The following is a 27,462-nucleotide window of genomic DNA, read 5'->3' on the forward strand; positions in this document are numbered from 1 at the left end:
TTAACAGTTAGTTAATGTTATTAAAGGATAACAACAGTTAACTAACTGTTAGTAATGAATTGTTAACTGCTTATTATGCACTGTTAATACCTAATAAGCACATGTTATTCTAAAGCGTTACCTAAATATTGTATACTTTGTCTATGCATTTCTCATGAAATGTCATTTGTAAATCGTCATCATTATCAATGTCATTTGTAAATCTGTAAATCTGCAGTAGACCTCCCCAGAGGAGCTAAAAAAGCAGCCATATTTTGCCCATATATGTAATCCTGGACCAAAGCTATTTTCTCTATAGGACTTTCTCTGTAGGAATAATCACACCTCTCTGTCTTTAATGAAGTAGCCTGAAATACTGATGTTTTGCATTGCATACTTTTTTTTAGAGAAGATGGACAAAACAGTTGTCTCCTTTATTTAAGTGGTCCAGTATCAGGATCAAATGGGAAATCTTGTAACCACCAAACCCATTTATACTCCCCTGAAAGCAAGTTATATCAGAATACTAAATCTTTTGAAGGGAAGCCCATAAAAAAGTATTTTCTTCTCTCTCCCTCCCTCCCTCTCTTTCATCTCCCTCCATGTTTTCTCATTTTTTCCCCAATGCTCTTGTCTGTTCCCCTTATCCCTTTCTTTTCCTCCCACACTCTCTTCTCCTCTGATCATACAGAAGTCATTTTGCATGCACGGATTTGTAGCAGGGCCACTCTGAGCTCTCTGCCCATTGGCTAACTAATGTTTGGGGCAGAGCGTCCTTTTCTCTTTCTATCTTTATCTCTCTTCATCTCCTTATCTCTCTCCATCTTTATCTCTATCGCTCTCTCCATCTTTATATATATCTCTCTCTCTCTCTCCATCTCTCTATCTCTCTCCCTTTTCTGTCACTAAGGCCCCATCTTCACGATTTGTGTTCAGAAAGTTTCACGTCCAAACAGCGTCTTTTTCAGAAACATCCTTGTCCACACGGAAACACAAAAAATGTGTGAAAAGGCTGTAGTACATACATAGCTCAACCAATGGCCTACCTGTAGGAGTTTTGGGCTATAAAGCCTTAACCGCATACACTGCTCAACCAATGGCCATGGATGTTGATTCATATTTAAAGGTACACTATGCAGGTTTAGGTATTTTTGGCAAGTTTAGAGCTCCCTCTAGAGTCCCGATGTATTTATGTGTTACTCTGCTATTCTAAATAGCAAACTTCTCACGACTTATCCCCCCTGTACACAATGCAAATGCTTTTGTTGTGGAGGTGAACAGGCAAAAATCTCCAAAGAGCTATATCTACTGACAAGTTAATGTTTCACAATTCTCCCGAGTTTTGGTGGGGCGCCGCTCTTGGAATTTGCATGGCTGTTTTTTCTCGGTAGGGACCTGCTACGTCTATGCTGTATAGCTATGCTAAGTGAACGATTCACCTATTACAAGTTCGTTTACCATCAAATTGGCTTCATAAAGGTGAAAATATTGCATAGTGTGCCTTTAAAGATGGATAAACTTCATGTAAAAACAGATTATTCAACAATATTTACGTGGAGTAAAATAAATATAATATGTAGTAGGCCTTCTAACAGCTCCTGTAAAATGTAGAAGAGAGAGAGTTCACCGGAGCGACAAAGATGTGGAATTTAAGTATTTTTTATTTAAGGTCTCAACATAAGGACTAACGTTTCGACGTGTGCCACGTCTTCATCAGAGTCACTCGCTAGATGTGACCCGCAGTAGCGCGGAGGTACATTTGTTTTCTACGAGCTCCTGTGAAATGTTATTTCTTGCTTTTTACTTTTCAAATTCCTTCCATTGGAACAACCAAACGCAGCACAAAAGTCCGGCATTTTTTCTGTTGCTCGCATCCCTAGCTTATTTAGTCTGTGTCAGACAGTCTAAGGTGACGCATTTTCATCAGGACAAAGATGGCGGTGGCACACACATGCTGAGAAGCCAAAAGCGACATCTAGTAGTTATCTATGAGAAGAGACAACAACAGCTGGAGCATTCGTGTCAGACTGGCATTAGAAAATTACGTTTTCAATTCAACTGTAAAACTAATATAGTTCATTTCAAGATCATGATTTGTGACAACTATGCTTTGGTCGTTTTACGTATGGTATTAGGTCTGGTGTAGAGCAAGTTACACTGGGAAACTAACATTAGCTTGCCATGCTAGAGCTAGGGAACCCTGGCCTTGCAGTAATGGTAACTTAACCGGTGTGCTTCTAAGGTAGCTACAAGGGGTAAAGAAAAACATTTTAATATGACAAACTGACTGACAGACACAGACTGTTTGGGATGTCCTGCCATGTAGGTAAGGGGTGGAGCTGTGTCATCAGGACTGTGACAGCAGCGTTTTCAAAAAGTTGCATTTTGCCTTTCCACACAGCAACGCCAGGGCAGTGTTTCAAAAAATTCCCACTCCGGAACCCGTTTTCATAAAAGTTTGTTTTCAAACACCTAAAATGCTGTTGGCCGAAACTATACAAACTTGTGCATTCACCAAAATACCAGTCATTGTTTCTGAGTGGACGGGGCTTAAGTTTAAGGTTACCCCTAAGGACTGTTTCCTAAACTCAAGCTTTGAGCAATGCAAGAAAGGTTTGCAAAGCTAGATGTCAAAATTGTGCCATCTCCTGTGCTTCTGATGTGGGCAGTAATGAGAATATATGCGCATCAGTCTTAACGATTTACCGATAACCGAATAAGTGCTGTTAATTTGTAGTGATGGGGATAAGGGTGTGTGTAACAGTGAGGAGCAAGACTGTTATCCACAGCTGAATGAGGAGCATAAAACATCTGGCAATGTGCAGAGCAACAACTGTTGTGTTTTCTCTACGTGCTCAAGACTTGTTTGCGACTGCTCATGGATAAGCCATGGCCTGTGCATCACACGATACCTGAACCGTAAGCCCAACTCTCGTCCTGTGCATCACTCGATACCTGAACCGTAAGTCCAACTCTCGGCCCGTGCATCACACGGTGCCTGAACTGTAAGCCCAACTCTCGGGCTGTGCAACTTGTGGTGCATATGTTACACCTGCGTTCACATTTTCTAAGGGCACTGTACTTAGTACAACAATAATTAGGGCCCGAGCACCGACGGTGCACCGAGAGGTGCAAAGCCCTATTGTTTTTGGAAAGATTATTATTTGTTCACCTTTTTGCTATTTTTGAGGTGGTTAACATGGATGAAAAGTCTCGGAATTTGGCACACACATCTGGTATCTCAATGGCTACACAGGCTTGGCCCCGGGCATGGCCCAGGGGCTCAGTAGTGCCCCCTTAGGTCATTGATCCAGTGGTTGGCACATACTTTGAGTGTGTGTATCTCCCCAAGATGAACAACTTTCGTAAGTACAATGCATTAGCCACGCCCAACAGGAAGTGAGGTATTTGGGATTTTGTGTGGACTAAAATGTGATGAATTGTGATGCCAAAAATGGCATCGCATGCAATTTGGCACACACATCAAGAGGTACCGTGAATACACAGGGGAAAAGCCTTGGCACTGGGCTTGGCCCAGGAACTCTATAGCGCCCTCTTATATCACTGTGACTTGTGGTTGGCATATAGTTTTAGATACACACACCAAATTTGGTGAGTGTGTGTAACTCCCAAAAACAATCAACTTTGTATTAACATACCATTAGCCACGCCCACAGGAAGTGAGGTAATTGGGATTTTGTGCGTTGTGGACATGACCAATTTTAATGTACTCATCCTAGACGGTTGATCCGATTCATGTGAAAGTCGGTATACGTGATGCCAATATGCTTCTGATTCTAAATTGTGAAGCTTTTTTTGATATGTTGACGAAATGGCGACACTATGAATTTTAATACCCTTCCACATAAACAATAAATGTGTCTTAATTCACCATGCATGGCTTGAAATGTTTTAAATTTCACAGGTTATTGAATACCATGATAATGACAATAAGAACACTGATGCCACATGATAGATTTGAACATACTCCTCCTAGACGGTTTGTCAGATTCATGTGAAATTTGGCAAATATGATGGCAAGATAATGCTGATGTTAAATTGCGATGGGATTTTTGATATGTTGTAATATGTCATGATTATAATATCTCACCATATAAACAGGAAATGTGTCATAAAGTGCATTGAATGAATGGTCTGATATTATGATTATGATGATATCCAGACACCCAATGGGCCTGCCTGGTATAGCGCTACCACCTGGCCAAGCAGGAACATGTGCCAGAAATTGGCAATGCCTTTATTGATTGATCTGAAACTTTACAAAATATTAGATATCATTATTGTGACGATATTCACATGTGTAATTCACATGCCTAGCATAGTGCCACCATCTGGCTAAGCAGGAAATGTGCCAAAAATGTTCAATGCTTTGACTGATTGATCTGAAATTTTGTGTGCCAGAAAATAAAATACAAAAACAAATAGCACGCATTAAATATGTACATTACAACGGACGACGTCGGGGCTTTGTTGGATTCCGAAATGTCACGGGTTGCGGCCCGCAGGTGCTCGGGCCCGCCATTGCAGCGTGCGGCTATATTAATAATCTTGTAATAATATTAGCAATTACAACGATAATTTCACCTTATTATATTTTGTTATATTTCGTTGGAGGGGTCATATGCAATTTGTCTGAAGGGTCCTTGAGTGGTTCTTGAAAATACCATAATACTGTATGTGTTATGCAATGGAATAACCTTTTCTACTCCTAGTAGCAGAGCCATTTTGTATTTGTGTGCATATGTGTGCAATGGAATGGCATTTTCACAGAGTTTTTGTGTGTTTTTGTGTGTGTAGTGAACAGGCACTTGACAGTGATGGATGGCGTTGAGCTCCTCTACACCTTCCAAACCCACCCTGCCCTCCTTCCCATCATACATCTTTTCCCTCAGAACACGCTGGTGTCGGGTCATACAAGCATCCCTGGGGTTGTGCAGCTGTCTGACAGCACAGGTACAAATATACTCTCTCTCTCTCTCTCTCTCTCTCTCTCTCTCTCTCTCTCTTTCTCTATTTCTCCCTCTCTCTCACACACACACACACACACGCACGCATCCTTACACACGCACACATACACACACAAACTCTCTCTCTCTCTATCTCTCTCTCACACTCACACACACACACATAGACAGAAGCATGCATGCTCACAAGCACAGGTTTCTCCCCTCATCCACCCCAGTGTAAATATGGTGGTCTGTATGGGTGCTTCAGAGGTCCTGTTATAAATGTGATTATTGTGACAGGGAGGAGTTATGTAAGAGAACTCAGGAAGGGGAGGGAAGGGGGTGTCTGTTCCCCCACCATCACAGGCACATAACAGGCCATCTCTTTCACCATCACAGGCACATAACAGACCAGCTCTCTCACCATCACAGGCACATAACAGGCCATTTCTCTCACCATCACAGGCACATGACAGATCCGCTCTGTCACCATCACAGGCACATGACAGATCCGCTCTGCCACCATCACAGGCACATGACAGATCCGCTCTGTCACCATCACAGGCACATGACAGATCCGCTCTGCCACCATCACAGGCACATGACAGATCCGCTCTGTCACCATCACAGGCACATAACAGACCAGCTCTTTCACCATCACAAGCACATAACAGACCAGCTCTTTCACCATCACAAGCACATAACAGACCATCTCTTTCACCATCACAAGCACATAACAGACCTTCTCTTTCACCATCACAAGCACATAACAGACCAGCTCTTTCACCATCACAAGCACATAACAGACCAGCTCTTTCACCATCACAAGCACATAACAGACCAGCTCTTTCACCATCACAAGCACATAACAGACCATCTCTTTCACCATCACATGCACATAACAGACCAGCTATCTCTATCATAAGGACATAACAGATCAACTCTTTCACCGTCACAGGGACATAACAATGCAAGCCTCTCAATTTGTGTCCGGTGGTGCTGTTTCATTACTCCCTTGTGTGGTCAGACTGGAAAATGGGGCAGCAGGTAGGAAGAAGAACTAGGTGGTGCCTGGACTGATCTGTGTCAGGATAAGGGCTGGTAGCAGACTTCTTTCACGGACCTTTCTTCTGCGTTGGTGTTTTCATTGTCAGACACCAGAGATGCAGTTGCCATGGTGACAGCTGGAGATCCATTGACACAAATGCAGACTAGATGGAAACAAGTCTATGGGGATTTTATGTAATGCTATAGACTCTTTCAATAGCATAAGTAAACATGTGCATTTCTATTGCATTCCCCTTGGCACAGAAAACAACACTGAACTATGGAAACTTTGGGACTGACAAAAAAGGTTTTGAAGTTGACATTTCATAGAGCAGTACGAGTTAAGTTTGATTCATTTTCATTTCAAAATATCTGTGTTGGTTTTGAACGTTTCAGCCGGAAACCCTCTATGAACAGATTGAAAGGGTCCTGTGTGTTTTGGCCATTGTGTTGGCCCCTGGGGAATTCCTGCTGCTTCAGTTCTAAACTGTCCTCACCCATGACTGAGAAACGACATGCTCATGACTGAGAAACGACATGCCAAACCCATTATAGTCTTCACTTCAGTGCATGTATGGATGAACAGACCGCTCGAATGAGAAGTTGTGTGTCCTGGTTTAATAATAATAATAATAATACTAATAATAATAATAATAACTTGGTTTTATATAGCACCTTTCAAGTAACCCAAGGTTGCTTTACAAAAGGAGATAGGGCAGGGGAATAGAGGGGAGAAGAGAGGAGGGGGTAGAAGTGGGGTTGGGGGTCAGGGTGGTTAAGGACCATAGGCCTCAGTGAATAAAAGTGCTTTTGGAACGTAGCCAGTGTGGGGGCTTGGCGGATATGGAGAGGTAGACTGTTCCAAAGGGTGGGGGCAGCAACACAGAAGGCTCTGTCACCAAAAGTCCGTAGCCTGGAACGGGACATGCATCCGTTGGAAATGTGTGATGCATAATTCTGTGAGGTCAGGTGTAAGAAGCGACTTGTTTATGTATTTTGTTTGTGAGCAGATTTCAGTTAGATGTGTGAATAGGAGAACCTTCAAGATGTAGTGGAATCAGCACTCCGAGCACCAGGTCTGCTCACTTGTACAGTTTTATAATGTACTCTCATTGTTATGCCTTTTAATGCATTTTACTTTTTCGTGTCATCCTCTTCCCTATGTGATGTAGTATTGCTACACTATTGAATTTGTTTACTGTAGTTGCATACTGCATGTAGCATAGTAGTGTATACTCATGCGTGTGTGTGTGTGTGTGTGTGTGTTCATGTTGACAGTAGAGGCTAAGGACTACAGTGGAAGCTGTAAAAAATGAATGAAGACATTGAATTATAGATGCTTGCGAAGTTAGTGATATCCCGATCTTGAGAAGGGTGCTGTCTAGGACTGTGTTTGGTGATTTCAGATTTATTCAAATCTTTTATTCAACGTCTTGTCTGATTCCTTGCTAAATATTGGATTGCAGTGATGGTTATTCCAAAGCAGTATTAAAACCCTCAAATGTCTGCAGTTAATGTGGTGACATTAAAGGCAGGCCTTGAGTCCTGGAGCTGGAGTAGTAGTGTGTTTCAGTTTCAAGTGTTCATTAAAAGAGCAGGACGCAGGGTGTGGGAATTGAAGAGTTATTCAGTCGCCCATGTGAAAAAGCAATTGCCACACTAAATGAATAAGTGATTGTGCCACCCTTGGCTGCAGCAACTGCAATTTAATGTTTGTGATGAGTTTTTTTACATCGCTGTGGAGCAATATTAGTCTGCTCGTCTTTGCAGAATTGTTTTAAATCAACAACATTGGACGGTGAACTGCCCATTTCAGCTGTCTTGCCACAGCCTCCTACTTGAATTCAAGTCAGGACTTTGAATAGGCCACCCCAAAACTTAATTTTATTTCTCTCGAGGCGTTTTACAATGTGACAAAAAAACATCCATAATCCCACCCCGACATTCTGTCGCACCCGACGTGAGGAAAACAAAAGTAATAAACAGACATTTAATACAGACAAAGAAACATTTATTTTGCTTGTGTGCTGTGGATCATGCTGCATAACCTGACTGCTCTTGAGCTTTAGGACATGAACTGATGTCTCGACATCCTCCTTTGTGTGTGTGCAAAATTGTTAACTGCTGTGTGTGTGTGTGTGTGTGTGTGTGTGTGTGTGTGTGTCTGTGTCTGTGTCTGTGTCTGTGTCTGTGTCTGTGTCTGTCTGTCTGTCTGTGGCACCAACTTACCACAAGTATATCTATCTATCTAATCTATCTATCGTCCTGTAGTACCCTATATCCGTTGTGTGTGTGTCAGTGAAGGTGTGTTTGTTCCTCAGACTGGCTGCGTAAGCCCCGTGTGCTGAAGAGTGTGTCCTGCACGCTGGACAGGCTGGTGCTGGTGCTGTCCCCCTCTCTGGAGCGCTTTGAGCAAGACCTGCTGCACCTGCTCACAGCTGACAGCCATAACACGGTGAGTCGTCTCTCGCACACCATATATCTCTGTGTGTGTCCTTGTGCATGTAGAAGAGTGTCTGCACATTTGTGTGTGTGTGTGCGTGTGTGTGTGTATTTGTACCTGTATACCCCATGGCCTGTTTTGTGACCAGTGAAATGTAAAGAGAATCTGTGAATTAAGACTTGATGTCAAAGTGTCCAGTCATAATACAAAATGCAGCTATAATGCCGGCTATCCCTTAAGAGAACATTTGTGTTCTGACGGTGAATCAACCGAAAGGGCGCAACGTCCCCTGAAGTGATGACTGAAAGCTTGCTGTGCAGAGGAAACCTTTAGTCATCAGTAGTATCCCTTTATGTTGTTTTGGCCTCCATGTCCAACAAGGCGAAATGACACCAAAGGAGGTGCAATCGGAAAGACAGCAGAGTGTAAAGGAGATGGTATAGTCCTCCGCTGTGCCTTCCTGTTGTCTAGTGCCACGGCCCTACAGATCGTACCTTCCTGTTCTCCAGTGCTGTGGCCCTACAGATCGTACCTTCCTGTTCTCCAGTGCTGTGGCCCTACAGATCGTACCTTCCTGTTCTCTAGTGCTGTGGCAATACAGATCGTACCTTCCTGTTCTCTAGTGCTGTGGCAATACAGATCGTACCTTCCTGTTCTCCAGTGCTGTGGCCCTACAGATCGTACCTTCCTGTTCACTAGTGCTGCGGCAATACAGATCGTACCTTCCTGTTCTCCAGTGCTGTGGCCCTACAGATCGTACCTTCCTGTTCTCTAGTGCCGCGGCAATACAGATCGTACCTTCCTGTTCTCCAGTGCTGTGGCCCTACAGATCGTACCTTCCTGTTCTCTAGTTCCGCGGCAATACAGATCGTACCTTCCTGTTCTCCAGTGCTGTGGCCCTACTGACCGTACCTTCCTGTAGGAAAGCTCCAGTTAGACTGATGTCATACTCTGCTGCTCTGCTCCTTCAGCTGCAGTGCCCAGAGTGCTCAGTGTGGCACTCTGAATAAATGAATGACAGTTTCAACAGCATTGCGAATTTAGAATGTGCCAGAGTGTGCTATGCTCTGCTATGCTCGGTAGTGGCATATTGCTGAGGTCAGGATCCGCCAAAGGGTTTCCTGCCCGGGGGGTTTTGTGCCCACATCCAGAGGCAACTGCCATATTGTTCACATATCAGGTCAGACATGTTGTTTTTTTTTAACTACATTTGTTGCATTTCACATCTAAAAAATTCATACTCAACATTGCACTTGTGGCCTTAGCAGTACACCTGCCAAATGGGAAGTTGGTCGAAACAAATCGGTTCAAAGATATGCAAAGAACAGGCACGCTCACTAGCATACAGACATTCCTTGCTGTATAGATAGATAGATGTTGCCGTAGTGTAATAAAACACACGCATACGGACAAGCGGCACATCCGGGAACTTTGTATGTGCTATACGTACAAGCTAACCTGACTCTCGCCAGATGAATTTCGTTCCGCCTAGCTCCACTCATCCATCTGGGATCGATCCATTGGAGTGGTGCTTCAGAAGGCTGGGCCTTAACAAAAAATCCTTGCATATGATTGGATAAGCCATTTGTCCATCATCTATTGACATGCTACTTCAACCACTTCAGCACATCGAAGCCAACCTGTGACGCTGAGAACAGTCTCACAGTCGCTTCTACGCTACGTCACATCTATGAAACTCCGACGGAACCGATCCCAGATGGTTGTGAGTGGAACTACGTGGAGCTAGGCGGAAAGAAATTCATCTGGCGAGAGTCAGGTTACGTACAAGCCCCCTTTTAGGGGAAATATGACCGTTTCGATTGAGCTGCATTGAAGTGAGGAGTGAGTGGGGCTTGTACTTACTAAATCTTTGAACAAACGTGAATAAAAGGCACAAAATAAGGTTGGTGTGAGAGTCATTTGTGTGTTCATGGGATTAAGGTGACCATTACATTCCTATTTTTTTCCCAGTTTACTGGAAAATGGAATAGGAGTGTCACGAACGATTAGTCACAGTCATGCTGCCTGTGGCTGACTGTATAACTAAGTTCGGCAAGCTTAACTTTATATGTCATAACGTCAACTAAACATACTGTAAGTCAACCCTTAATTCTATCACTTGAAATACGAACATATTTCCCAAAAACTAGTTGAGATAATTGACTATATTATACTAAAGTTCCTAGCAAGCTAACATTTTACATTGGATATTATGGTAAGTGTTAGCTACGGGCTAAATTTGTCCTCAACATTGGGGTATTGGAAACTAATTAGGTTGGTAATGTACATGAGTCGACATGAGTCAGTTACATATTTCTTCATTACCGTTGTGTTAGCAAAATGATTTAATGTCCTGTGAATTAATAACTAGAAGTAATGTGTGACTACTAGCTGTCTTTCCCACTGGAATCAATAATGTAATGCTAACTTGTCTTCCCCTAAAAAGGGGCGTGAATCTGTTCAAATGCATTCTATGATGTTGCGCCGGTTGTGAGAATGCACACTTACACCCTCTCTCTCATGCACACACTTTAGCTGGCATGTGTGTAGCAGCCTCACCAGGTGCCTGGCTGCTGTGACGTGTGTGAGGTGATAATTTGCTTCTGATTGATGCAATGTCTGTAGTGAAACCAGGAAACAGGCTGTGACCTTTCAGGTGTCACTGCTGATAAGGCATCTCACTAAGCCATCTTTGAGGTGATGCTGACGTGTTTGTGTGCATGTGTGAGTGATTGTGGGTGTTTCTCTCTCCTGTGTTTGTGTGTGTGTGTGTGTGTGTGTGTTTCTCCTCTGTGTGTGTGTATATGTGAGTGAGTGGGGACGTTTCTCTGTTCTCTCTATCCATGTGTATGTGTGTGTGTGTGTGTGTGTGTGTGTGTGTGTGTGTGTGTGTATGTGAGTGAGTGTGGGTGTTTCTTTTTTGTTTGCGTGTGTGTGTGTGTGTGTGTGTGTGTGTGTGTGTGTGTGTGTGTGTGTGTGTGTGTGTGTGTGTGTGTGTGTGTGTGTGAGAGAGAGAGGCCATATACAAGCCATAGGCGTGATGTGTGTGGGGTGTGTGTAACAGGCCGGAGTGGTATGTGGATGTGTGGGATGTGTAACAGGATGGATCCCCCCACCCTACACCCAGCCCTGACTCAGTTGGGCTGCTTTATCACCCTACACTACGGTGGGCTGGAGCTAAATGTTCAGTCGCTGCACTTCCTCATTATTGTCATTTTTCTGCAGGCGTTTTCTCGTGGCCCATTTGTCACCACTCCCTCCCATTTCATCTAGTCAGAAGGAAGTTCATTTCGTGCTCATCAAATTTTAATTGAAGTTAACATTTTGTGTGGGATATTAGCGCTCGGTGCTGCGCCGGGCCTGATTGTAATTCAGAGCTGTCACACTAACTCACGATCGGATGCCTCAATGCGTCTTTTCTTCTGGTAAATTGAAGTCCGAAGCATCTAATGAGTTATTGATCCAGATTGATAATGTTGTTGATGTAGCCTATATTGTGGTTAGATCAATGAGACGGTCATTTCATTCAGGGCTATGCAACTTTGTTTTGGATTTCTGTGTGCTGTAGAGCATTTTGCTGCTCAGAATGGCCCTTTAGGTTTATGTGGGTCGTTGGATGCAATTCTGCATATTGTATAAACTTTATACATGACCTTATTCTATCTTACGACTTCAAAGAGAGAAAGGGGGAGAGAGCGAGACAGAAAAAGAAAGAGAGAAAACAATATCTTCTCTCTACTGGTGTGTTGTTTCAACTCACTTCTCTCTATTGCTGTTCAGAGCCTAGCAGCCTATCTCTTGATCTCGTACAGAAATTGTTCATCTCTAGTCTTAACAACATTGAAATGTGTATTGTTTGGTGTTAGGCTAGTGCTCTTTGACCTGTGGTTTACCATAACTGTTATTCCTGTGAAACAGAGTGAGTGAATTCCCAAATGGAACAGTATGGTTGGTGGTTAATAGTCGTCCTGCATTTCTCCGTGCGTAATGTGCGCGAGCAGCTGAATGCAGAACTGAGCCCGCTGGCCCAGCGTGTGTGTGGAGTAATGGGCCTCGCTGCTGGAAGTGGGCTATCAGTGCTGCTGCCGCTGCCGCCGCCGCCTGGGTGATGAATTGAAGTGGTTGCATCAGCATGAGGAGGCGTGTGTTTTCATTCCTCTCTCTGAGCTGCAGGAGAAGCTCATCTATTCCCACTCCTCCTCAGCACGCCCTCTCTCGGGGTGAAACCATGGTTACGGCTCCCAGGGACCGGCCACTTGTTAAGGATCTGTAAATCAAATGATGAGACAGGGAGAGCAGGGGAAAGGAGAAAAAATGGCCATCCAACTTCTGTGTGTGTGTGTGTGTGTGTGTGTGTGAGAGAGAGAGTGTGTTTGAGTGTCAGTGTGTTTGACAGTGGTGTGCGTGAGTGTCAGTGGTGTGAGTGAGTGTGTGTGTCTGAGTGCCAGTGGAGTGTGTGAGTGTCAGTGGTGTACATAAGTGAGTGAGTGGGTGAGTGTGTGTGTGGTGTGTGTGAGGGTTAGTCGTGTTTGTTTGTGTGAGTGTCAATGGTGTGTGTGTGTGTGTGTGTGTGTGTGTGTGTGTGTGTGGTGTGTGTGTGTGTGTGAGTGTGGTCAGGCAGGGCCTCTCTCTCTCTCTCTCTCTCTCTTTTTCTCTCTGTGTGAGCGTGCGGCTCTGACCCCACACGGCAGCTCAGCAGGAACCCTTCAACAGAGCCGGGGTGCCGCTCAGCATGGCTGCAGCTGATTCATGCGCACTGGAGTCCTCCCAGCTTCCCACACACACACACACACACACATACACACACACACACACACACACACACACACACACACACACACACACACACACACACACACATACACATATACATAGATACAAACACACCAACACACGCACACACACACACACGCGCGCACACACACACACACACACACACACACACACACACACACACACACACACACACACAAAGCCTCCAAACACCATTGATATGGTAATGGGGCAGAACTGGCCGTGGGAGGATGCAGAGGGGAATCATAAGAAAGAGACCGAGATAGAGATAGAGAGATTGGAGGAGAGAGAGAGAGAGAGAGAGAGAGAGAGAGAGAGCAAGAGAGGGGGAGGAAAGAGAGAGAGATTGGAGGAAAGAGAGATAGAGAGATAGGAGGAAATAGAGAGAGAGAGAGAGAAGAGAGAGAAAGAGAAATAGGAGGAAAGATAGAAAGAGATAGGAAAGAGAATGAGAGATAGAAGGAGATATAGAGTGCTGAGAGAAGATCAAGGGAGGTAAGAGACTAAAGAGAGAGAGAGAGAGAGAGAGCAGTGGGAACATAGAAGAAGGTGAGAGTGAGGGATAGAGAGTGTGCAGAGAAAATAAAATGAGGTAAGAGAGTGCAGAGGGAGTAGAGAGAGAAAAATAGAGGGAGGAAAGAAGGAGAGAGGCCAGAGAGAAGATGATTGATCGGATGACCATGGTCACTAATGTAGATGTGTAGATCTTGTGGATGGAATCTTCACTCTGGAAGAGAGTGGAATAATGAAAATATATATTTAAATATAGATAGATATATAGATAGATAGATGAGGTTCGTACCTTAGGTTCGTACAAACCTCCCAGGTGATCGATCCTGAGTTGAACCAGACAAGGCCAGAAGCGTTGGGAAATAAGAGGGGAAGGGCTGAATGAATGAAGAGTTCTCTTCAGTATCTAGACCAAGCAGTCAGACACAGCACCCCCACTCACTGTAGCAGGAGGGGCTGTGAAACCTAGTGGCATTGCTCACCTCTTCTCTCTCTCCCTCTCTCTCTCTCTCTCTCTCTCTCTCTCTCACTCTGCCTCTCCCCTCAGCAGCACCGGATGCAGGAGTGGCTGTGAAACCTAGTAGCAGCCTAGTGTGTGTGTGGTGTGTGTGAGTGTCAGTGGTGTGTGAGTGTGTGATATATCAATCACCTGGCGCTTACCTCTGCGCTCTTTCTCTCTCTCTCTCTCTCGCTCTGCCTCTCCCCTCAGCAGCATCGGACGCAGGAGGGCCCGACCCTTGTTGTCCAGGAGAGGAGGCTCCACGTGGGCATCCACAACGGCTGGACCTTCCTGGAGGGGCCGCAGGTGCTGGTCCTGGAGCTTGAGTCAGCGGGGGGACCCCGTGGTCGCAGCGGCAGCTTCAGGCAGACCTCTGGAGGAGGCCTCAGGTGTGTGGCCCCGATAAGCCAACTGTTCCCACCTCACAGCCTCGTCTGACAGTCCCCTGGGTGTGTCCCACACAGTCAGAGGTCACTGCTGACCTCAGTAAGCACAGAAAAGCTCTCAGCCCCTGGGACTCCTAGACAGCAGCTCTGTGAACTCGCACAACTCCTGACTGAAGTTTGTAGTAGGGCTATCGCCTAAATTAGGGCTGTCACCTGATGTCACCTAAAGTCAATGCCATAATTAAAGGACTTTCGTTAGAAAAGATGTTTTTTAATATTTCAAAATAATATTTGATTGATGAACCTTACAAGTGTGTAGATTTGAACAGAGTCTGGTCACACAGAGGGAGCTTTTACTGCCAAAAATATCTGATTTTGTTTACCGTGCTCTGAGTTTGGTCATGGGCTGTTAGGTGCCCTATTTCCACACACTCACTTGGCACAGCAACGGTTAGACCGAGAATTCTTGTTGCAAAATCAAAATTCCACTGGAGCTCCAAGCAGTTTTGTACACGCAGCCTTACAACATTGTTTACAGCTCTACGAGTCACTGTACAATGTAATTTTTGGTACAGATATCATTTAGATACCCTAATGGGGTGGGTGCTTGTGTTTCTTTAGGAATCTACTGTCTTGGTTTGTATAGAAATGAATATTAAGTGACACATACACGTAAAAAAGCGAAAATAGGGCACTAGCGGAAATAGATCACTTTCTGATAGTAGACTGAAGTTAGTAGTAGGGCTAAGGTTATATATCTTGGTTAACTGCACTTCTCCTTGCTGCAGACTGAAGTTGTATGGTGCCCTAATGGACCAATCTTGGATCTCTGAGTAACTCCATCGTGTCATTAGTCTGGTAACTCCATCGTGTCATTAGTCTGGTTACTCCATCGTGTCATTAGTCTGGTTACTCCATCGTGTCATTAGTCTGGTTATTCCATTGTGTCATTAGTCTGGTTATTCCATTGTGTCATAAGTCTGGTAACTCCATCGTGTCATTAGTCTGGTAAGTCCATTGTGTCAGTTGTAATAGTTATAGGCAGGTTCCGACACAGATTCAGTGCAAGGAAAGTAGAATTATTAATGTAGAGCATCCAGGACAGAAATTAATCCTTTGGAGTCATTTGTTTTCACACTGCTTTAAAATCAACATGGAAACTATGAACAATATTGCTCAGGTGAAGCAATCTGTACATTGAACACATTTATATTTCTTTATCTTATGAGGACAATTAAAGACCCGAAGCTATACATCTTTGGGCCAGCATCCTTTTCATTTTCCCCTTATCTAATAAAACATAAATGATTTTTAACCAATCCTCCGAACCATAATCCAACCATTGCATCTCTGGCTCCTTATCATACAACACATGCCACTAACCTACCCTCTACCCCACCCCCCCCACAACCGCAAACTCTCGTTCCAGTTGCTTATCTAACCAAATGCAGAGTAAAACAGCAGTGGCATGACCTAGCCTTGAACCATTATCATTTCCATCTCCCTGATCATCTCTTTATCTAATAACACACGCCACTATCCACTTTCTCATGCACTTCCCCTCCCCTGCTCAGACGAGGCCACACCGCTCTTATCAAATGCACGCAGGAGAAGGGGATTTGAATGTTGGCCTGCCACAGCAGTGCCTGCAGTAAGACGCGAATGGGAAACTTCTAATCAAGCAGCCTGGCTCTCGCCACGTCCCTGTGCGACGACGACTTTATGAGAATGAGGCAATGAAAACCGGATCACCTGTGCAAATGGACAACTGATAGGCACATTTCAAGGTTGACTTGACGCTGTTTGTTTCCTATTATGGAATTTCTTTTATGTGGTAGACCAAAGAATATTTATAGAAGCTTATAAAAATGTTTCCATTGTAGCCTGCCTTTCCCAGCAGCATTCTGGTGATTCGATCACTGTAACTAATAGAGAATAATATTGTCATTTTGTTTGCGAGCCCAGGGCTCCCTTGAAAGAGAGATGTTATATCTCATTGGGACTCACCTGGTAAAATAAAAGATAAATAAAATAACTAAATAAATAAACAATGGCCATTGCACTACAGTCCTTTTGAGAAGCACAACTCAGATTCACAAGTGTTCTAGGTTCTAGTGAAACACCTCTGTGTAACTTCACCCACCTGGCTTAAGAGTTGAGCTGTGATTAACCCGCTGAGTGACTGTAGATCCTCTGCGGCTCTCAGGTGGAAAGTTAGAGTGCCTGGCGTTTCTGAGCTTAGGAGCTGTGGAGTGAATGTAGGTATAACTCTGACCGACTCCACAATTACTGCTCAGTGGCTTTAAAAATGTTTTCCTCCATGAGCCAACGCTGAGCAATGGCAGCCCTGTCTGCTGGACGGAGTGAGTAGAGCGATGGCTTTTAATTGGTGTTAATTCTTGACATCTGTGCACAGCAGGAACGCTGTCAGCGTGACAACAGCCATCACTGAATGTGGCATTCAGGAGAAGCTGGGCCGCTCTCAAATAACAGGCACCCAGCCAAGTGTGGAGCTGTGAACAAATTGAGAGTGAAAACACCTCACACATTTTTTTGAGAAGTAGGACTACATTTTTAGGAAATATAAAAAATGTATTTGATGCTTAGGAAAAAAAAAAAAACACTTGCTATACTGCTTTAATAGTTTGGTTTGTACATTATCACTTTCTGGACATTGGTGTTGCCTATTTAGCTTAACGTTAAACTAAAAAAAAATTTTTCTCTATGATTGTTTTAACCTGCCTTTATCTGTTTACAATGTAAAGGGTTATTGAGTACTTAGAAAAGTGGTCTATATATAAAATGTATAATTATTATTATGTTTAGTATCTCTCTTGGCGTTGGTGTCACCTATTTAGCATAACATTATCTCTCTCCGGGTGTTGGGTGTTGCATATTTTCTGGTTGCATGCTCGGATCGATTACTGTAACGCCATTACCTTTGAATCTTGAGTTATTTCTCTTTCCTCTCAGATGCAAAGCCGTTCCTAGATCTTAGTCAGTTAGTCTCCCCAGGCACACATCCCGCTCTTTCCTGTGATGGGATCTTGAGGATTGAGACGATAAAGACATACAGTGGAAAGATTTGTCGACTATACAACATGACAGTATGAGATCGATCATACATTGCAGAGAATGGTCGATCAATGGATCGGTCAGTCTGTGAGGAGGGTGTACTTGGTTGCTCTTTTTATAATGTTATGTCTCTCTGTTCTGCCCCTCTCTCTTTCCTCATTCAGTTCATCCTCTCCTGTGTTGGCGTTGAGGGGTGGCGTGGAGATGGAGATGGTTGCCCATCCAGCGTTTGCCCTCATCTTCCAGCTGGAGTACGTCTTCTCCCTGACCGCCTCTGAGGGGAAGGTAAGGAATGGAGGAGGAGGGGATGGATGGTGGGATAGAGGGATAGCGAGGTGGAGGAGTAGAGGGATAGAGGGAAAGCAAGGTGGAGGAGTAGAGGGATAGAGGGAAAGCAAGGTGGAGGAGTAGAGGGATAGAGGGAAAGCGAGGTGGATGAGTGCAAGGATACCAGGGTTGGTGGAGAGATAGAGAGATGGAGGAGTGGAGGGATAGAGGGCCAGAGGGATGGATGGATTGAGGGATAAAGATGAAAGGTTGGAGAGATAATGAGATGGCTGGTTAGAGAGATGGAGGAGTGGAGTGATAATGGTATGGAGGGATAGAGAGACAGAGCAGTAGAGAGATTGAAAGAAAGAGGGAGGGAGAGAGAGAGAGGTGGAGTGATAGTGGTATGGAGGGATAGAGACAGAGCAGTAGAGAGATTGAAAAATAGAGGGAGAGAGAGGTTGTATGGAGGATGGAAGAATAGAGAGAGGGAGAAATAGAGGGATGGAAGGATAGAGAGATTGATGAGTGGAGGGATAGCGGGATAAAGAGATGGAGGAGTGTGGAAGGATAAAGGATCAGATGGATGGATTACAAGATAGAGAGATAGTTGTGGGAAGATGGAGGTAAAGGGTTTGTTGCTGCAGACAATTGATACTTTTGAACTGTATTCTTCACCATAGATGAGTGTGGCAAGGCTGTATCTCCATCACATTATCAAACATGGCTATTGCATATTGTGCAACCCTAGGGTGCACCCCTCTTCCACTGGGCTCCTGCCACTCATTCAATATATCTGCTGGCCCAAATATATCCGATATCTCAATCAGTTTTGTTTTTGTGTGGGCTTACTGGGCTTACTCCACGACTGCGGCAATGCCTCCTTGTGAGCAGGTTAAAGAGGCACCAATTAACAACCGCAACTAAGTATAAGTATAAGTATATATACTTTTTTGATCCCGTGAGGGAAATTTGGTCTCTGCATTTAACCCAATCGGTGAATTAGTGACACACACTCAGCACACAGTGAACACACAGTGAGGTGAAGCACACACTAATCCCGGCGCAGTGAGCTGCCTGCTTTAACAGCGGCGCTCGGGGAGCAGTGAGGGGTTAGGTGCCTTGCTCAAGGGCACTTCAGCCGCGGCCCACTGGTCGGGGCTCGAACCGGCAACCCTCCGGTTACAAGTCCAGAGTGCTAACCAGTGGGCCACGGCTGCCCCCTAAACAAACAAATATCAAAGCATCCCCTACATGAGCCTCTACAGTACACACACACACACTCACACGCACACACACACACACACACACTCACACACACACACACACACACACAGAGAGACACACACACACACCCACAGACACACACACACGCACACACACACACACACACACACGCACCCACACACACACACACACACACACACACACACACTCACACTCAGGTGGTTATGCAGGAGCGCACCGGGGGAGGAGTTGAGGTTTACTGAAACATTCAAACTTGCAGGCAGACTTGGAAGAGTCTTTTTAGCGCTTTGTTGGTGAGTGTTAAGATGACTGCTGAAGATCCAGAGGTGTGTGGACAGCACCCTTCACACAAACACACACACACACACACACACACACACACACAAAGACACACACGCACCAGTATGTCTGTGTCGTGGTGTTAAAGAGAAGAAAGAGTGCTGTGCATTCATATTTTATGAAATGTGTGATTTTCAGTGTGTTTGGAGAAGAGCCTGTGTGTGTGTGTGTGTCTGTGTCTGTGCGTGCGTGTGTGTGTGTGAGAGAGAGATAGAGTAAGTAAAATGAGAGAGAGATCGATATAGGAAAATTAACTATCGGTCCACTGAGATGGCAGGAGTTTGACCTGAAGATCGAAAAAAAAAAAAAACCCAGATATATATGGCCTTTATGACTATGTCTAGCAGGGTCTAGCAAGTATTGTGACTCTAAAACCTCACAATGAGTTCCCTTATTAAAACAGCTGGAACAATTTTCTGTCTGGCATTGTTTCTCACTAGAATAGAGGAGCAGGGTGATTGAAATTGAGTGATTGAAGCAGGGATAGATTAAGTGTGTTCATCATGGGGCATAGAAGCTTCAACTCCATACGCTGTAGAACAGCGTGGTTTAGCGGCTCATCTGTTTGTCAAGTCAAGTCAAGTTTATTTATATAGCGCATTTCATACACAGAGGTCATTCAATGTGCTTTACATAAACAAAACCAAACAATAATAACAATTAAAAGTATAGAAGGGCAATATAGTCAAAGAATAGTTCAAAAGGTAAAGATCATAATAAAAAGAAAACATAAGGTAAAACACAAGGTAAAATCATTTAAAAATAGAGAATGATTAAAAAGACAAAATAAAAGACACAAGGTAGAATAATTTTTAAGACAGATTCAGAAATTATAACTCAGTGCAGTTAGCAGAAAGCATCTGAGAACGTCATCTAATGTCATCCGAAAGTTGGTTCCAGAGCTGAGCCGCATAGCAGCCAAAAGCTGCTTCACCATGTTTAGTTCTAACAGCAGGTTTTACTAACAGGTTTTTCTCCTGAGACCTGAGAGGTCTGGAGGGTGTGTACTCCTGAAGCATGTCTGAGAGGTATTTAGGTCCTGCTCCATTTAGTGATTTATAAACAAGCAGTAGTGCTTTAAAGTCAATTCTGTGACTTACTGGAAGTCAGTGCAGGCACCTAAGAATTGGAGTAATGTGGTCAGTTCTTTTAGTTTTTGTGAGAACCCTAGCTGCTGCATTTTGTATCACCTGAGGTCAGTGTTTGTGGTTCTTGGTAATAAGCAACTTAAACTTGTCTCTGATGTGGCCTGTGAGGGCTGGGGATCTGTGTTCCGTGAGAGGTGGCTGTGGATTGGATGAGGAGTAGTGCCTCCTGTGTACACTAGGTGGTGCTGTTGATTGAGCAGAAGGTTTGTCATTCTCGATGGCAGAGCTCAGTCTATCATTTATAAGATCATACACACCAGTGTGTTGCAAGGTAATGCATTGAGGTGAGGTTTGGGCTCATTTTGGAAACTGTGCTTTTTGTCTGTTGTCTGTCTCCATCTCTGTGTCCATGTTTCTTTTCTGTTTCTTTTAGCCCACTCCTCTTTCTCAGTCTCTCTCGATCTTTCTCTGTCTCTGTGAAATTAAAATTTAAATATGAAACTGACTGCTAGCTGCTCACCAGCAGGTGGTGGCTCCCACTCCCAAAGCAGTGGAATGCTCCCCGCGCATTCATGGTTCTGTTACTTTTTCTGGTACTATCTAAATGAAGATTTTAAAACCCATATATCCACCACATTCACATCACAGGGGTGTTCAGGGGAGCGCAAGAAGACCCTTTGATCTTTGGTCACAAGGTTTTGGATATCTGCCTTGCCCCATTATGACACACTGCACACCTTAGGAATAAGCAGAGGGTTGTGGTTAGGGTGGGGATGAGCATAAGGGTTAGGGTGGGGATGAGCATAAGGGTTGTGGTTAGGGTGGGGATGAGCATAAGGGTTAGGGTGGGGATGAGCATAAGGGTTAGGGTGGGGATGAACATAGGTTTGGGGTGGGGATGAGCATAAGGGTTGGGGTGGGGATGAACATAGGGTTGGGGTGGGGATGAGCATAAGGGTTGGGGTGGGGATGAACATAGGGTTGGGGTGGGGATGAGCATAAGGGTTAGGGTGGGGATGAGCATAAGGGTTGGGGTGGGGATGAGCATAGGGTTGGGGTGGGGATGAGCATAAGGGTTGGGGTGGGGATGAGCATAGGGTTGGGGTGGGGATGAGCATAAGGGTTAGGGTGGGGATGAGCATAAGGGTTAGGGTGGGGATGAGGGTTAGGGGTTAGGGTGGGGATGAGCATAGGGGTTAGGGTGGGGATGAGCATAGGGGTTGGTGTTAGGGTGGGGATGAACATAAGGGTTGGGGTTAGGGTGGGGATGAACATAAGGGTTGGGGTTAGAGTGAGGATGAGCATAGGGGTTGGGGTTAGAGTGAGGATGAGCATAGGGGTTGGTGTTAGGGTGGGGAGATAGTTTTCATGGACAGTTACAGGAATCCACGTCATTCGTTTATCGTTGCTTCAATCCAACCCACGTTATCTCCAGAGTTTGTAAATTTGTCAGTCAGTTTCAGCCTCTCCTGTAGCTCCTCTACTACACCCTTTGGGATTTATTAAGTTTTGTTACATTTTGTTACACTTTAGAAGAGAAGACTAAGGGGGCCTCTGCATCGATGTCATTGTAGAGCAGTGCAATGTGCTCAATTATGTAGGCTAGCTCCAGAGTAGGCTAATGACTGACGCCGCGAATACGGACACGGCCGTTTATTATTATTGATTATCATTATTATTATTAGGAGGCCCCTCATTGGTCGAGGCTCCTGGGCTTCAGCCCAGGTAACCCCCTGCATTAAGGCGCCAGTGAGGATGAGCATAGGGGTTGGGGTTAGGGTGGGGGTGAGCATTTGGGTTGGTGTTAGAATAGAATCATTTGATTTCATTAGACATATACAGTATATTAGAGATAAAAGCCATGTCAGGGATAAACAATAGTCAAGAGATTTATTTCCATATTGTCCCTGTTGTTGAAAGGCAAGAGTGACGCCAAGCCGCAATGAATTGTAAGTAAACAAAAAGACTGTAAAAAACACAAAATAGAATGATGATACATAGTTAAATATATGCAAATCAAGTCAAAAGCCTTAATGGCAGAATCTAAACATCCCACTAACAACCCTAACCCTAACCCACTGCTCTACTTAATTGCTTCTCTATAGAATGTCGAGTTAAACAAAAGCTTGATGACTGGCATTCTGTACTGATGATGTTTGTGATTGGGCAGAATGACTCTGTCAGCTGTTGTTGACTGAGTGTTTTTTTGAGAGGATCATTTGTCTTCCATCTGTTGTCATGGCAGTGGATAATGATAGTGTGCTCACAAACATCTTTCCAGGCCAGTAATTAGGCAGGAGGTTTGGGGCCAGGGGCAACAACTGTAGGGATTGCTGACAGTAGGCAGAGGCTACTGCTGACAGGAGTGACACACAGCTCTCTTGCCTGATTGGGATTCTGTCAGCATCGTAGATCCCAAAGAGCATAGCGCCCCCTCTGCGAGCCATCTCTGGAACCTCCTTACAAACTAACGAACAGTGTTGGAGACGGAGGCTCCCATGCTGTCATCACAATTGATCTGCACTCGTTTGCTCTTCCTTACCGTCCAGCTGTTTTTGTCTCGGTAGACTGAAATTGAACTTTACGGTCTGAAACTGAATTGTGAGAACTGAATGTGAAAGTGCAAAGAGCAACATTTTCAGTGAGGATAATTTATGAGTTCAATTTCAAAATCTTATATTCAATTTCAAGTTGACAGTGATTCAGTTTCAATCTAATGAATTCAATTTCAAAATACTATTCAAATTCGGTTTCTCAATACAATTGCTCAAATTCAGCAATTCAAATGCAAATACAACATATTCAAATTTGGTTTGAGGTGACACAAGTTTAACTCCATACTTCCCTTTGTTAAGCGAACTTTGGTTTGTTAAATATGTATTATTATTATTATTATTATTATTATTATTATTATTATTATTATTATTGTAGTAGTAGTATTAGTATTATTGTTATTGATCATACTTATGATAACATGACTAATAATAATAGCAATAATAATGGTTGGATTAGCAGTAGTTGACACGTATCTCTGATATATGTCTTGAGCGTAGGCTGCGTAGTTATCTTAGAAACACAATCGAATGACATGGCATGTGAAGCTACACAGAAAACAGAGGAACATTCTCAAACATTCTCAGACAGTGTATTTTGCTTTAATTGGATGTCAGTCGAGGAGAGTGCGGATGAGGGATTTCTGTATTTTCTGACTTGTCGTGAGAAGATGTACACACCATGACACCTTTAATGATGAGAGAAAAAACAAAAAACAAAACAAAGCAAAAACTACAAACAAACAACGTCTCCATCGAGATGCTCATTAGCAGTTTTTGGCCAGCCCTTCCTCTCTCCCTTCGGCAGTCAGCGCTGTGTATTTGTTTTTATTTATCTTATCTCCTGCGCATGCCATGCATTATTATACTTCTGTCCAGCACTCACATTTATTTCATTATTAGTGGAACTGGAAAATGCCATAGAAATCTTAAAGAAATATTAATTATATTTGCGTTCAGAAGCTTTATGAAAAGGTGATGTCTCTGGTCATCTCTTCCTGTGTTACTGTTGGTGAATATGCCCCTTTTCAACTGGGACTTTTAGAGCAGGTACACTGCCTGGCCAAAAAAAAAAAGATCACCACATGGATTTAAACTGAGCAAATAGGTAAGAGCCTCGCTGTTGAGGCAATGCTATGATCTGGGGTTGCTGCAGTTGGTCAGGTCTAGGTTCAACAACATTATGTGCCCAAAGAATGAGGTCAGCTGACTGTCTGAATATACTGAATGACCAAGTTATTCCATCAGTGGATTTTTTCCTTCCCTGATGGCACTGGCATATTCCAAGATGACAATGCCAGGATTTATCGGGCTCAAATGGTGAACGAGTGGTTCAGGGGGCATGAGACATCATTTTCACACATGGATTGGCCACCACAGAGTCCAGACCTTTAAAAAAAAAATGCTAAAGGCGGTCTAACGAAATATTGGAGTGTGTGACCTTTTTTTAGGCCAGGCAGTGTACTGTATCTCTCCGTATGTTACTTTTGGTGTTGAGGTCCCTTTTAAACTGGGAATGTTAGGGCAGATACAGTATCTGTCCCTGTGTTACTGTTGATGTGGATGCCCCTCTTAAACTGGAAATGTTAGGGCAGATATCTCTCTGTGTGTTACTGTTGGTGAACATGCCCCTTTTAAACTGGGAACGTTAGGGCAGATATCTCTCAGTATGTTACTTTTGGTGTTGAGGTCCCTTTTAAACTGGGAACGTTAGGGCAGATAATCCCTTCTAATTACCATGAATGTGGGAGCCAGATAGAGCAAGTTGTAACGCCTCAGCCTTCTCCCTTCAGTGGGCAAAAGCCCTGCCAGCCTTCTCTTTGTGTGGCTATGTGTGTGTATGTGTGTGTGAGTGAGAGAGAGAGAGAAAGAGAGAGAATGTGAGGGTGTGTGTGTGTCAGAGAGAGAGAGAGAGAGAGAGAAATAGAGAGAATGTGAGGGTGGGTGTGTGTGTCAGAGAGAGAGAGAGAGAGAGAATGTGTGTGAGAAGAGAGACAGAAAATGTGAGTGAGAAATGTGTGTTTTCAACAGCATCTTGTGGAAATATATGTATGTGTATGTATTAGGACTGTCAAACGATAAAAAAATGTAATTGATATTAATAACATGGAATTGTATACAATCAATTTTGAAATAGGCTATTTAAATTACAACTGAGCTAAAAATTGACCGTTTGCCTTCAAGTTTCATGTCAGCTATGAGACAAGTAGCAGATCTTTTCAATGTAGGCTGACATTTATTGACCATAGACCACAGAGACATAACAGAATATGATGTTGCATGACTAGTGCATAGACAGAACACATTATGTACATTTCACAATATGTTCTTTTTAAAATAATGGACAGATATTTACATTAGGCCTATATGCAAAACATCACTGGGGAATATGGCCTAATATAGCCTTATTTAGCTGCAGGGTCAGAATGCTGTAATGTGTTCTTGAGGGCAAAGAGGAAATCTAGGCTTTCTCTTGACAGCTCCTGCAACTGGAAGGCAATTTTGAGAGAATCACAGCTGTTTCAGTTTTGGAGCCTATAACAATACTTCATCTTGGTCTATCATGATGACATGGTATTTCAGCACCACTGCAAGTGTCTTGGACGAAACCAGAGATGTATTTCACAGTCTTAAAGATATCTAACTGGCAGTAACTGTCCTCTGTCTTTTTGAGAATCTGTTTAGTTTAGAAAGAACTCCACTGCATTCACTACAACCCGTAGCTTCACTACTTAATCTAATTAGACCTCTTGCAGGTGCACTTGACAGCTTGTTGAGCAACATTTTACCACAAAGTTAATGTTGTAACTCTCTTTAGTGTCCTAGTCAATCGATATGGAAAATACAAGTTCCATTTTAGCAGAGATTGAGTCTCAACTTGAGATAACTGCACAGAACTTTCTTGTGGATATTATAGCCCAGTTGATTATTGGGTAGAACATGCATTTGCGGCACAATTTCTTTTAACTGTGATAAATCCAGATTTAGATTTAGAACACATTATTACAGTGTTAACTTTGATAGCCCTAGTGTGTGTGTGTCTGTCTGTCTGTCTCTGTGTGTTTGTTGATCCCCAGGCAAATCAGTATGTTTTTGTGAGCTCACATCTTAACGTTATTTGATTTACCACTGCTGAACAATTGCACTTTGGATTTTCATTGTGGAACTGCTTCTGTAGATGAGTTCTTCAGATCTCTGTTAAACATCTTAAAATTGAGCATCTGCAGTGTGTTTACATAGTGTGTGTGTGTGTGTGTGTATATGTGTGTTTTTTCAGTGTGTGTGTGTGTGTGTGTTTTTGTATGTGTGTGTGGTGTGGTGGGGGCTGAAGCAGATGCAGGCCTGAGCCCCTGCTTCGTTAACTGCTGAGGCTTGGTGATTTTGGCTCATGTGAGCTTCAGATTGGTTTTGCCCTCTTGGCCAAAGAGGTTTACTGTGTATTTGTGCTTGGGTTGGCTTTCCAAAGGGGCCGAGGCTCAGCAAAGCCCCCCTCATGGTGGACTTGTTTCTCCGGTCTGGTAATTAACTCTACACTGCAGCCTCGGCAACTGCTGGATGGAGTCCTGCCGCATCATGAGCCCTGCTATGATGTCTGTCTCTCGCTACTCTGATCAGGCACCAAATCAGTCACCCCTGCTGGAGAGGGGGGGGAAAGGACCTCTTCCTCACACGAGCATGGCTTCTACAGTCTTCTTGGTAAAGTAGACCTATGTAGTGCATGGGGACATTGTTGAAAGTACAGGGATTTCCTAAAATCTGCAGACTGGCTAGATGAAGTATGCTTGATGAGATGGCTAATCCTTCCTCCTAATGGTATGTATGGCCTTCCCAATGATCTGTGCTGTTCCACAGAATTGGGCTCAGAGACTCACACTTATCACACACCCTGAGGATGGGCGTGGAGTGCTGGCCTTGCCTCTGCCTTACAGAGGGCTGTGAAGCCATTATCTCTCATTGTTGGGCTACATCAGTCCCTTCTCTCTGTGTTCTCTGAAGCAGTAGAGTGCTTCTTTTCTCCCCAAACACACTTTAACATTTTTGTTCTTCAAATATAGCCTGGATATCTGCACGGTTGTCACATTCTCTCTCTCTCTCTCTCTCTCTCTCACTCTCTCTCTCTCTCTCTCTCTCTCTATCTGTCTCTCTCTCTCTTTCTGTCTCTCTATCTCTCTCTTTCACACACACACACACACACATATGCACGCCCGTGCATACAAAAGGAATTTGATTTGCAATACTTGTTAAACGTGTTACAGAGTGCCTCGTCC

The 27,462-nt window shown here is 43.9% G+C and overlaps 1 protein-coding gene across 1 annotated transcript in view; it reads left to right on the top strand.

Moving 5' to 3' along the window:
• Positions 1–27,462, top strand: part of nphp4 (nephronophthisis 4) — a 94,656-nt gene that overhangs the window by 22,212 nt on the left and 44,982 nt on the right. Inside the window, exons 6-9 of the mRNA XM_076276499.1 lie at positions 4,798–4,953; positions 8,315–8,448; positions 14,453–14,628; positions 17,865–17,985. Coding sequence (XP_076132614.1) covers positions 4,798–4,953; positions 8,315–8,448; positions 14,453–14,628; positions 17,865–17,985 — 587 coding nt within the window. The remainder of the gene's footprint in view (positions 1–4,797; positions 4,954–8,314; positions 8,449–14,452; positions 14,629–17,864; positions 17,986–27,462) is intronic.

The sequence above is a fragment of the Alosa pseudoharengus genome, unplaced genomic scaffold (genome assembly GCF_046254945.1).
Source record: "Alosa pseudoharengus isolate Yale_2024_CS ecotype anadromous, Long Island Sound unplaced genomic scaffold, YU_APseudo_1.1 YU_APseudo_1.1_scf_9, whole genome shotgun sequence".
Classification (NCBI taxonomy): Eukaryota; Metazoa; Chordata; class Actinopteri; order Clupeiformes; family Clupeidae; genus Alosa; species Alosa pseudoharengus.